At 39.0% G+C, this 13376-nt stretch overlaps 1 protein-coding gene across 1 annotated transcript; it reads right to left on the bottom strand.

The window, feature by feature from the left end:
- Positions 1-589: 589 nt before the first annotated feature.
- hadhb (hydroxyacyl-CoA dehydrogenase trifunctional multienzyme complex subunit beta) lies at positions 590-12990 on the bottom strand. The gene is made up of 16 exons (XM_037685612.1): positions 12920-12990; positions 11851-11923; positions 11625-11666; positions 11206-11302; positions 10942-10986; positions 10767-10866; positions 9088-9175; positions 8695-8882; positions 8442-8622; positions 6388-6509; positions 4221-4300; positions 4081-4128; positions 3808-3895; positions 3528-3602; positions 1062-1226; positions 590-971 (listed from the first exon to the last, which is right to left on the bottom strand). Exons 2-16 carry the CDS (start codon positions 11915-11917, stop codon positions 936-938), a joined length of 1422 nt encoding a protein of 473 aa, XP_037541540.1. The 5' UTR covers positions 11918-11923; positions 12920-12990; the 3' UTR covers positions 590-935.
- Between the last annotated feature and the right edge of the window lie 386 nt (positions 12991-13376).

Genomic DNA, 13376 nt, shown 5'->3' with positions numbered 1-13376 from the left:
AAACTTTTGCACCGCGGGAGTTTTTGTTTTCTCTGGTTTGATTACAGCTCAGGACGAATTGTTTCTCATAATTTAATTTAACTTTGATGAACGTTAGCTAAAGTTATTATTTTTTTATATATAAACTATTTAAAATTACAAAACTTTTTTTTTTTTTTAATAGAAACACATTTTAAATACTAAAAAAAAAACCTTCACTTTTACAATATGAAGTAAATATTGGTGTTTAGGACTCGGGACGCACGATTTTATCGGCATGGTATCGGACGATATTAGCGATAAAGTTAAATATCGTCCATTCCATCACATTAACTCACCGATATATAAAGTTTGTTTTTGTATGATTGAGTGTTGTCATTGTGTTAGAGAGTAAATATCATGAATAAAGATATGTAGTCTCTGTAAGTAGGTCTAGGGAAAAATATTAGTATCAGATATTGGCCAAAAATCCAATATCGTGCATCTCGATTTAGGACCATTTGCTGTAAAACGGACTTTAAAATAGCCGATGCCTGTCGGAGGGCATCATTTGAGCTGTTAAATATCTTTTAGACAGTTCTTGATATAAAAAGATTCAGACTTGTTTTAGTCGTAATCATCACACCATTTAATTCCAACAGTCTGTAAGAAATAAAAAACATGACAGCATTTATAAACGTTACGATCACCTTGGCTCGGCTGAGCTCTTAAACTTTATGTTACATTAGAGTCAGAGACGACGCTGACGAGAAGTTTACAAACCAAGCAAACCGTCTGCTTTAATCTGAACGGCCTCCGAGCTCGGTTTAGTTTACACGAGTCTTCAAACACATTCACATCCCCGTCCTCAACCCGCTCCATCAAGGCAAAGTGGTGCTTTACAAACACTTCCAATGTTACCGAGTGCGTTAACAGCAATCACGATGAAGATTAGGATCTAGATTAGAGAACATGCGTTACTGCGGGTAGGCTTCAACCACCATGGCATGACCCTGGAGGACAAAGGAGGAGGAAAAGTAAACGCATTTAAAGTTCCGTGTTTATTGTTTAGTTCAAGTTAAAGGGAGAAAAGGTAAAGTTACCTGTCCTCCTGCAGCACAGGCTGCCACCAGTCCGTACTGCCCCCCCTCCTTCTTCAGCCGATGAGCCACGGTGGTGACCAACCTGCAGCCCGTGGCGCCGAATGGGTGCCCCAGAGACAGGGAGCCCCCCCACATGTTGAACTTCTCCATGGGAGGAGCCACAACCTGAGAGCACAAGACTCACCTCAATCCTGAGCTTCACACAAACTTGAACAAACTGAAACGTCTGTGTGACGGAGACACAAAGCCGACGATCATTTCTTGATGCAAGATTTGATTTCCAGGGTTTTACAACTGAAACCTCGTTGTGACGACACACGAGGGAGAACCAGAGGTTTGGGTGAAACCTTGTAAATGACGTTATGAACCATCTCGTGTAAAACTGTGAGATCCGGCGAGACGCCAGGCTCAGAAAATACATTGACAGGGTTCACCGCGTTGCAGGAGTTGTCCCTGAATTCAACACCACCCTCGGAGTAAATCCTGACATTTCTGAAGGTCCTTCAGTCACACGAAGGGCTCAGAACTCGGCGTCTTAGGTGGTGGGCAGAGCCACGTTCAAAGACCGCACCGTATTTTTCACTGTATAAGTCGCACCTTTTTGCATAAATTGCCTGAGACTTTTACAGCAAAGCGACATATTTATGTTTTGTTTCTCATATTTATAACAATTCTTGGCTGCGATCTGACGATTTCATTCATTCAGACGTGGAAAATATTGAACACTACCAACAAAGTCCATGCTCAATAATCCAGGTATACTATCCAACAATTTTCAGTCAGGTCATCTGGACAGTTTCTTTTTGTTTTTTTGCTGAAACATTTCACCTTCCATCCAGAAGGCTTCATCAGTCAAGGAAACACACAACACAAAACTGACTCTTCCCCCAAACAGCTTACTCCAAAGTGGAACAAACCAGTTATGTTGGTGCTAAGATGGTGTCTTTTACGCCACCTCCTCTGGTGCCGGCCCTCTTCCTCATCACAGTCATGTCAAACAGGAACACTACTATTTTCAGCCACTAGAGGGCCCCCGACCAATATGGCAAGCCAAGTGTCTCATTAATAGGTAAAATGGCTATTAATGAGACACTTTGCTTGCCATACCAAGCCACCTTCATCTCGCTCTGGAACTCCTGGAGCAAACGTCAAATCAGCTGCATTTCGCCGCGCCACCCAGGAGAAATGCAGCTGATTTGACCATTTAAGTGCATTTATTAAGGAAAAGTTCCACTGAGACACACCTTTGTTATAATGTCGAGCAAACTAATAATTGTTTTAGATAGTTATCTTGTTAAATTTTGAAAAAATGCACAAGGGGTCCTCCCTCTGCGCACTCCCGCTTCTGTGAATCGGCTTTTAAAATGCAGCTGATTTGACCATTAAAGTGCATTTATTAAAGAAAAGTTCCACTGAGACACACCTTCGCTGTAACTTCAAGCAAACAAATAATTGTTTTTAAGTGTTAATCTTGTTAAAGTCCTCCGGCGGCCGCCATTTGGCAGCCAATCGATTTTTGGCACAACACCGGCCCACATTTCTGAGTTGTCAGCGGTGACGTGTAACAAAAGTGACTTGTATAGCGAAGCGACGTATTTATGCTTTTTTCCACTTTATTAGTCTTTTTTGGACTGATGCGACTTATACAGTAAGTATACTGTGGCCTACAGTACGAGCAATCCTTCATTATAATTAATTACATTAACATCAGATATGAAAAAGCCACAATAACCAATCAGTGAGGATGCATGTGTCATGTACACTGAAGCAGACATGGACTCAGTGATACTAGAAGACCAGCATTAATACTTAAAATCTCAAAGATCTTCTTTTGATCAGCAGATCAGCGTTCCGATTCCTCGAGTTTTCCCTGTGTGGAAAATGCAAAGTCATTTCCTTGACTTCCAGTCACCGACAGTGGACGACTCTCAGCAACTACCACGTTACATTCTGCTGGATGTCGTCAACACTGAATGTGTTGCAGCCATTTTTCTGTTTGCTACAACGGCTTATATCGAACTTGGCTTATATCAAATGTTAATGAGTTGCAGATGCACAACCAACAATGACTTTTTGAGTCCCGCCTGTCCAGTGGTTAACAAGATATTTGGCTAACAGACATGTTGACAGTGACAAAATGTTAAGCAAAGATGTGTAGAGCTCAGATTGTGTTGGGAATGACTCTGACCAACTAAAACACTGTTTTTATCTTAGGATGTGTAAAACTAAACGAGTTGTGGCCGAATTTGTGCAAGCTAAGGTCGCTTAGCTTTGGTGGCCATCTTGAATGGGGTTTACTCAAAAACAACTTTCTAAAAGTTTTATTAAAAACTAAATTCATTGCCTTTATTGTATTTCCATGTTTAAATTTGCTGCCAGCTTTGCTCTTCGACCATTTTTTGCTGTAGAAATAGACGTGTGCTGCATGGATCTGTTGTCCTGAGCTGAACAGCAGCAAGTTTTTACCTTTGATTTCCTGCCCATGTACGTCTGAGCAAACCAGTCCGAGTCCATAGCCTTCAGATTCGCCATTATCTGACCCTGGAAAGCACAAATACATACATAGATCAAACAGAAAATTGACTTCTCCAGATCCAAATATGAAGAGTATGCTCTCAAATCGTGCTTCACTAAGACACCAACATCTGTAATAGACTAACATAAAGACAATGACACTAGGAAGTTAAAAAAATATATTGATGGATCACTCCAGCTTGTTATCTTCACATCCATTGATGGGACTTACTGCAAATGCCTCGTGGAACTCGAACACATCAATATCAGACGAAGACAAGCCGGCCCGTTCCAGGACTTTAGGTGTAGCATACGTAGGCCTGCAGGAGTCCATCAGAAGAAGTTTTACTTTAAATTTCCCATAAATGATCACAAGTGAAAGTCTTGACTTTATAACAGCCAGCGATATTTTATTTCTTCCAATATGTGCATGTAAAAACACACTGCCATGAGGATATGTGGAATACTTAATACTAAAACATCACAGCAAGAATAAAGAACTCACCCCAGAAGCAGCTGATCTTTGGGGTCCTGAGATACGTAGACAAAGTCTCTGTCAGGAGGAAGATGCGCAGGTGAAAACATCTGAGGTATCAATAATGGAGCGACACAGGCTTTTCTTAAACACAGGAAGGGTTTCGATACCTGAGGTATGCTTTAGGCTTGAAACCCATGGCGAGAGCTTTCTCCTCAGACATGATGAGCACCGCAGAGGCCCCGTCAGTCTGAGGAAACAAACAACAAACTCTTTACAGTCAAGCAACAAAAGGTCAAGGAACATTTTTCTAAATGCCAGAGAATGTTAGAGAATTGCTTTAGAAGGCATAAAAAAGGAAGTAATTACAGAAAAACTAGTTCATTTCTAACTATTGTGTTTTGTGTATCTCTGGCTACGTGACCTGCTCAGATTTTATTATTTTGGTGGTACTTCATATAACTTAAATACGACGGCCATCAGATCCGGGGCGAACCGTCCTGAAGTGACCTGCATGCACGGAAGGTGTGTTTACGGAAGTAATTATGGATGCTACGTATGTTAGCACGTGTGTATCTATTCTAAAGTGGTTGTGCAACCAGAAACCACCATTATGGACCGTGCTCGTTTTGTCCAGTGTTTGTATTTGATCTTCCTGCGGTGCAGAACTGCACTTCTGGAACGAGAGCGACGTACAAAAAGTAGAAACGAACTTCTGTACTGATCCCGTCACGCTAATATTGATACACAGCCCAGCACAAGGACTTTCCATCTACTACCCTCAGACGTACGATACAGGAACCTCCCATCTCACAGGAAAAGACTCAAAGACACTTGTTGCCTACAAGCTGTCAGATTACTGAACTCTAGATAATAATACTGAACAATTGACAACATTGCACTTAGGCCTGTCGCGATAAACAATAAATCAATTAATCGCATGATAAATGAAAATTATCAACCTCATTTTCATTTATCAGCTTTATCGTTTCAACATATCTCTCTCTTTCTGAAGACACTGGATGATAAAAGGATCAACTCCGGTGCTCTTCATTGACCCGTCCCCCCTGTTTTAACCGCCCAAAATCGTGTTATAGCTTGACAAAAGCAGCTAAGCTGAGAAGCTAAGCTACGAGCTAAGCTAACAGGCCGACCTCAGGAAAACTCTCCGTCTTGTCGAAGCTCCAAAATTCACGTTTGAAACCCGTGCCTTCGTCTAAAAACTTGTTTTTTTCTGCAAAAAGAAGCTGAGAACTTGTTTACTGATTTTTTTTTAAATTAAAAGCTTTGTGTGAAAAATGCTACGCTAAAGAGCTCAAACCACACCGAGCGTCCGCCATTTTGAGAACTGAAAAACAGGAAGGAGAGACAGCCCATGTCATGTCAAGGGGCCTCCCTCCCATTTTTCTTAGAGAGGGACGCTGCTCGCTCCCTCACTATCCATCTTTCGGTTCAAACAGTCTTAAACTGCCATCCAGTGGTCAAAAAAGGTACTACACTCAAAAATTAACCAACGTTTCTTCTTAAATTTGACAATAATTACTAATTATTGTCAAATTTCAAACAATATTATCATTTATCGCAATAATTTCTGAGACAATTAATCGCCCAGCAAAATTTGTTACCGTGACTGACCTAACTGCACTAAACCACATCTGTGACACCCAATATGTCTATTGCTGCTGCACTATGTGACTGCATCATATATGTCACTACATTATCACCATCATCTCAATGTTACTCACTACCTGTGCAATAATCTGTCACACAACATGTGTAGTTTATGTTAGTTATGTGCAGTATATATCATGTGAATTTAAACTAATATTACTACCTGTGAAATACTTATTCATCCTACATGCACCGTTATAACAAGTTGTTGTTTACTATAGTTCTTTTGGACCTTGTAAATATTACTGTGCATTTATTTTTCACTTTTTGGTACTTTATTTTGTAACCTTATTACATGCTTTAGTATTTCTTTTTTTTTTTTTAGAGAGTCGAATCGGTTCTTCTCATCCTGATCATTTCATTGCATTGTTGACTTTGTGTTAACCTGAATATGACAAATAAACAACATTTTGGTTCGACCAGCGAACCCCGACTTCCATGATGTAAAAGTTAAATGAAATGCGTCATGATTGTTTAGACTGCTTTAAAAAATAATGATTATGCAACTGATTTAGTACCACATATGAAAGCGTCTGTCAGATTTGAAGAAAAAAAAAAGTTTATGTTTACGCTGCATGCAGTGTAAACATAATTGAGCACACACGGTCACTTGGTACCCACGCAGTGTTTTTGTTATTGATGCTGGACGGCACCGTTTGTATTTACCAGAAAGGAGGAATTGGCAGCAGTGACGGTGCCATGAGGTTTAACGAAGGCCGGCTTCAGTTTGGCCATTTGCTCCATGGAAGAAGGACGAATGCCGTTGTCCTTTGACACAATATCCCGACCTGGAAACAAACAAAAAGCAGTATGTACGGTCCTAATACAAACAGCAATGATAAGAAAGACAGACAACTCTTATAGTTGACTTTTATCATATTTCCAAACAAGTTATTCATCTAATTTTGTCAGCGTGAGGTATAATTATTGGACAAAGCATTTTAAAGGAAAAGACTAATGGGAGTCCTTAATAAAAGCACAACAAGCTGATAGGTTTTATTCTTATTCTCAGGTGAAACAGTGGCTCCAACAAACAAATCTGACGGGACCTGCAGGTCGGCTACTGGCTAGAAGTCCAACAAACAAACAACAGAAGAAAAAAATGTAAAAAAAAAGTTGGTATGTTTGTCCAAACCACAAAAAATTAAAATCATGACTACTCATCATCATCAAAGACTATGTGAAGAATAAAAAGACTTTTTGTTACCAACCAACTATCCATAATATTATCAGTTATGAACAGAAACAGTAAATGATGTGAATGTTTGCGATCAATTTTTCTTTCCTAAGTTTTTTGGCATCTTTCTCGTTCCACAGTTTTTGTGTTATTTCAACAAACCATAAATCAAAACGTTCGGCTCTTTCAGGACGATCCTGCTGTGACGTTTGGTATTGGTGCAACTTTAGCTTTTTGAAATATTTAGCCCTTTCTGCCACTTTTTTCCCCAATAGGAAATGAATTGAGCTCATTTTACATCCTTCAAATCTTTAGATCTGTTTACAACCTTTTACTGCTCCTTTCACATTTTGTTCTGCTTCAGCTTCTTTCAGCTTCTTTGTGCAAATTTAAACTTTGTTTTTTAGCTACGTTCGGCTAATTTCACCGTTTTTTCAGCTTTGTGCTCTTTTTAGATTCTTTCTGCTACTACAAGATTTTTGTGACTCTTCTAACTTCTTTCTGCTCCTGTCAGCTTATTTATGCAAGTTTCAGTTATTTCAGCTTCTATTTAGCTGTTTTTCTGCTAATGCAAGCTTTTTCAGCTAATTCCACCTTTTTTTTTTGCACAAATTTAAACTCTTTTCAGTCTAATTCAGCAAAAACGTGCTCTCTCCACTTCCTTCATGTAACTGAAGTATTTCTGAATTTTTAGCTAATTTTCAGCTGGTTTTTTTTTTCTAATTTCAGCTTTTTTCATATAAATTCCACGTTTGTTGTGCTCGCTTCTGCTTCTTTTAGCCTAATTGGGCAGATGTGGTTTTTTTTTTGCTTTCTTCTGCTAATTTAAGCTTGTTCTAACTTTTCAGCTACCTTTTTTTTTTTTTACCATTTTTAGCTAATTTCAGATAAATTCAAGTTTTTCATGGTAATTTCAGCCTATTTAACTTATTTCTGCTAATTTCAGCTCGTTATGCTTTTGTCAACTTATTTATGCTAGTTTAAGTTATTTCAGCTACTATTTAGCTGTTTTATGCTAATTTAAGCTTTTTCAGCTAATTCCACATTTTTTGCACTCATTTAAACTTTTATCAGCCTAATTCTGCAAAAATACGCTCTCTCCACTTCCTTCTGGTAATTTAAGTTTCTTTCTGATTTTTTAAGCTACCTTTCAGCTGGGTTTTTGTGCATGTGCTAATTTCAGCTTTTTCCAGATAATTTCCACTGTTTTGTGCTCATTTCTGCTTCTTTCAACCAAATTGGGCAAATACGTGTTCTTTCTGCTTTCTTCTGCTAATTTAAGCTTGTTCTACCTTTTCAGCATGTTTTTTTTTTTTTTTAGCTAATTTCAGCTGTTTTTCAGCAAGTTCTACTGCAATAAGGATTCACACTGCATTTTTTTTAGACATCATATAAAATTCACCTGCTAGAGACAATAAAAACCAGAAACAACAACACAATCATACAAGTACTCACCCCTCAAACACACAAATCAAAACTAGAAAAATGAAATCATCTACTCTTTGTCTGATTTATTGTAACGTCAGGTCAGAGAAGGTTCTACCTGGCACTTTAAAAGAAATGACGTCCTCCAGCAGCCCTTCATCCTGAGCCTTTTTGGCGAGTGTGTGAGACCGCAGAGCGAACTCGTCCTGCTCCAGTCTGGAGACGGCGAACGCAGCAGCCAGACGATCCGCACTGTGGCCCATAGTTTCAGCTGTGGAGAACTCGGCCACGGCAGGAAGCTGCCGACACACAGTCAGACATGTTTAAGAGGAAATTCCATGATCTGATGTGAACACATTGCACGTGCTTACCTCTGGAGAGAAATGCGCGAGCCGGATGCTGCCGATCAGGCTAAGCCTTTGGCCGAGGGTTTTCGCCTTGTTCAGGGACAGCATCGTCTTCCTCATTTTTCGACTGTGACGGATTGGAACGTCTGACATGAACTCCACCCCACCAGCAACAACGGCATCACACTGGCCTGCAGCAATCATCCCAACGGCTGGAGGTAGGTGGAAGAGAAGGAGACACATGAAGAGGCGCAGCCAAAAAGAATTCATCGTCTCTGTCCAGCTTCGAGTTGTTTTGTATCAATAAAATGGAAAATTTGCAGCTTTTTCATTCAGTCTATGAGTAAAAAACGATTTTCATCCTTCTCAAAATTTAAAAAAGATAAGGCTCAGAGTGGGTAATGGGTAGAAACATACCTGAGGTCATGGCCTGGTTGGAGGAGATGCAAGCCATGGTGACGGTGTGAGCGGGGATCTTGTCGGAGAAGCCTGCTCCCAGTGCCGCCTGAGGGAAAAAAGCCAGACACAGTTTACACACATGATTGGCTTGATAAAAAAAAGAGTCATACAAGGGCGCATCTCAAAAAAATTAGACTATCGTGAAAAAGTTCCATGTTTTTTGTCAATCATTTCAGAAAATGAAACTCATATTATGGATTCACTGCACAGTGAAATATTTGAGCTTTATGGAGATGCTGATTTCATTTTCCAGCAGAACTCTGCTCGTCCACACTGCCAAAGGTAGCTGTGGAATATTCTAATGTTCTGAGACTGAAGTTTTTCATTATTTGAAAACCACAGTAATGATAATAACAAGGTTATTCTACTAAACTGCTCAGGCCACGGTTACTTCCTGCCAGCAGCTCAAGGGCCGGACACCCAGCACTTAAAGCCATTATGTAAATAAATCAAGTATTACAATGATCTGTTACCATCTGAATTAAATTAAATTCAGTTTATTTATATAGCGACCAAGTCACAACAGAAGTCATCTCAGGGCACTGAACAATTAATTTATTTTGCTGCAGTGAATCATAAATGCTATAAACAGAACCCAACAGTGTCATTCAAAGAATTACATTTCAAGATTTATTTCCTTGCAATAAAAGTAATGATATTCTAATGTGAAACAATATTTAAAAAAAATGGCACACTACGCCTCCTATTTAGCACAAATGTTATTCTGCCATGTCTGACTTGACAAATCTTTATGCTTTTCAAAACAAAAATAAAAAGTCGACCCTTTTTTGATGTTCCCCGAGTGACCGACATGCTGCTGTTCCAGGTGGGTCCATTAAGAACCAGTTCTCATTTATAGTGAAATGGCTGCACAGACCAGTTCTTCCTCAAAGTTCATGGGCTCAGGTGTGAGCTTTGAGAAGAACCAAAAGAGGCGGAGCAGAACTCAGCTGGGCTGAAAGCGAGCGCGGTGCGTGTCGAACATCTCCTGAAATGAATTAACTCATTTAATCAATCCTATGTGGTGAACTAGTTTTATGAACTAACTACAAAGCTGCTGTGCGTCGTCATCAACAATCCCCCAGTAATAAAACCATTTGTTGTCGTTTAATACGGCTCGCGGGCGATCACACACCGATATGATCAGTTTATCAGAAACCCCCATGCAGCACGAGAAAGAGCGCGCAGCCTTTCGACTCGTGTCTCTGCTAATTTATTTATTTTAATTAAACTTTATTAACACCAAAACACTGATGTAGCTGTAGGCCCCAGATTAAAATAAAGATGTGCGTCTCTGTTTAACTTTATTTTATTTTACCCTGAACTCACAAAGTTCTCTCTGTGAAGAGAGACTGTGAGCTGCAAAGCATGCTGGGTAACCTTGTGGAAATTATATGCTTTCTGATTTATTTTTATTAATGAACTCATCAGCGGTACAAACTTAAATTCTGGCCCAAAGGCCACCAGTTGAATATCTCCGATCTACATATTGTACGAATTTCACTTTCTGAAATGATCAACCCCCCCCCCAAAAAAACAAACTTAGTCACAATATCCTGGTTTGTTTTAGATGCACCTGTATAACAAACTGCTCTTGAGCTTACAGTACAATCCATCAAAGTGTTTTTGTAGATTACCTCTCGTGCCACGTTGCTGGTTTTGACCTCCTGAATGACTGTTCCATATATGATGTAGTCAACGGCATCTTTGGGTAAGCCTGTCTTTTTTAACAGATTCCTACACATACCCAGTTAAAAAATAAAGTTAGTCATAAAAACACTTGGCTACCACAATCCCCAGTTACACACTTACGTAAGAGCTGCTCTGGCCAGGTCATGGGGCATTAAATCAGCATACCTATAAACAAAATGCACATTTTCTCATCAAGTAGCAGAATTAAATTCCATAAAAAACTCATTTTACACGTTAATTGTCTTTAACAAGTCACTGTTTAAATGACAAGTGTAGATTTTACATCCGGATCATAATTAAGTAGTCAGCTTCTAGACAAAAACTTGGAGAGCACATATTTCAAGAAGTACCGGTAAATAAAATAATAAGCAAACAAAAACATACGTGGTTCCAGATATCAGGAAAGGCGTTCGAACTCCTTCCACCAGAACTATGTTCTTCACACCAGGTCGGGCCAGTGTCTTCTTGCTTTTTGTCTGAACTGAGAAAATAAACATGGCGTCTTATTGATCCTAACGTGTACTGTTGGGGAGTGGGGTTTCTATGTTTCTGTTCAGTTAAATAAATTATCTTCAAGCAGTACAGCTCAAACTAATACCAAACATTTATATCAAGACATTTTGGATAAAATACAATTACTTTTGAGTGAGAAAGGAAGGAGAACAAAGGCTCCTTGTAATCTTTTACTTACGGTAAGTGAATAAAAATCTCAACTGTTTCTCTCACATTTTAAACAGTCTAATATACTAAAATGGACTTGTAGCCTAATTTAAATTACGGTATATTTTAAAGCAATTCCTTACCCTGAGCCTGAAGCTGTGCTGTTGTACTGAGAGCACGTGTACCTGTGAGACACACCAAAACCTTTTCAGTATCAGTTAAAAACATTTACTACCACTGCATTACATTATAGGAAGGAATTACATTACATTAGAGGAAGCTGGAAGCTGGTTTGCATTTGTGACAGCTGACCTTTTTTGTAGAATATATTCTAGATGTTAAACTAATAACCTAACTGGGGCAACTTACCAAAGCGTGCTGCCCAGGATGGGCTAACCACGCAGGTCCGCATCGTGTTCAGCAACATGGAAGCCATTCTGTTCTATATGAGAGAAAAAAACTGTTATTGACGTTAAACACTTTTTAAAAAACTCATGTACAATGTTTGTTTTAAACATAATCTATAACGTTCCATAAAATGACCTTTTGAAATTTATTTCGTAAACATGAAAAAGTTGAGGGGAAGTTTATAGACTGATGCAACTACTTAAAAGTATTCCTAATCATCTGGCTGGACTGGAGCAACACTGACGCTGTGTACAAGAAGGGACTGACTATTTTCTGGAGATCTGTATTAGTTTGTGGTGGCAGGTGCAGTCTACTGCCTGCTGGAGGAACAGCATCAGGACCAGAGATGTCAGCAGGCTCAATAACCTTGTTAAAAGTATTGGGGGGGGGAATAATTGAACTGGAGACGCTTGAGTCAGCGAGGGACAGGAAAACAAACTGCTCTCCGTCATAAACAATCCCACATACTTAATCTCAGAATCATGTTGAACAGTTAGCTATTAGCATCAGGGCTATGAAGCTAAAATGATTAGCATTAGCAATTTGCTCTTCGCAGAGGTTACTAACTAGCTTTCAAATAAAATTACTTTTTTTTACATTAAATTTTTCTTCAGTTTAACAATAAAAAAGTTTGAATATTTAGTATTTTATGACGTATTATACGTCGTGACATATGGGTCACCCCTGCCCAGCCCTGCTACGACTCTGACCCTTCACCCACATTCCTCTCCAGGAGAACAAAAAAGCAGAAAAAGTGAGATTAAACGCCAGCGTGGCTATAAATACACCGACTAGCTATTTGGTTTATTTGGGTAACGACCTAATTCACTTAAAAACAACGTACCATTAAACATTTACACACAAAACACTGACGTTAAACTTGCCTGCTAGCTAGCGTAGCTAACCTAATGTTAAGCTTTGGCAACTACAATATTTCAAATAGAGGAAAAAAACGATTTTCAGAGTTGAAGATCGTTTTTATTTTCACTTTGGCTTTTAAATGAGCGTTACTGGCAGCATTTCACCTTACCTGTATTTATAATATTTCTTTGCCACCACAGCTCCACCGCTGAATGATCCAACCAGACTCAGTAGGACTACAAAAAACCCCGTCAAGGACCCACCCCCAAAGATATAGCTGACTAAAGATTTGCCTGTAAATAATACAAACATTCGCATAACTTACAGCATACACAAAATGTACTCGTTAATTTGTGTTTCAGAAATAATTAATATCGTATTAAATGTCCAATTAAAATATACATGCGAAACTACTTGAAAAAAAAAAAAGTTAAGACAATTTTTAGATTGGCAGTCCCATTCATAGGTCTCATTAAGAGAAACGCATTTTGCGCCCCTACCGGTCAAAATTAAATTTTATGTTTATATGAATTTATTGACTTTTTTTCGATTTCGTAAACAAATACATAACTTACAACATACACAAAATGTACTCGCTAATTTGTGTTTCCGAAAAGATCGGAAGA

The sequence above is a fragment of the Nematolebias whitei genome, chromosome 12 (genome assembly GCF_014905685.2).
Source record: "Nematolebias whitei isolate Nwh7 chromosome 12, NemWhi1, whole genome shotgun sequence".
Classification (NCBI taxonomy): Eukaryota; Metazoa; Chordata; class Actinopteri; order Cyprinodontiformes; family Rivulidae; genus Nematolebias; species Nematolebias whitei.
The sequence above is the reverse complement of the archived record's forward strand: the minus strand, read 5'-3'. Positions and strand labels throughout refer to the sequence as shown.

Coding starts and splice junctions, on each gene's coding strand:
- hadhb (XM_037685612.1), bottom strand. CDS start 11,917: ATGGCTTCCATGTTGCTGAACACGATGCGGACCTGCGTGGTTAGCCCA. Junction 6,510..8,441: donor CATTTCTTTTAAAGTGCCAG/GTAGAACCTTCT, acceptor GTTTGTTTCCAG/GTCGGGATATTGTGTCAAAG. Junction 4,129..4,220: donor AAGCCTAAAGCATACCTCAG/GTATCGAAACCC, acceptor TCCTCCTGACAG/AGACTTTGTCTACGTATCTC.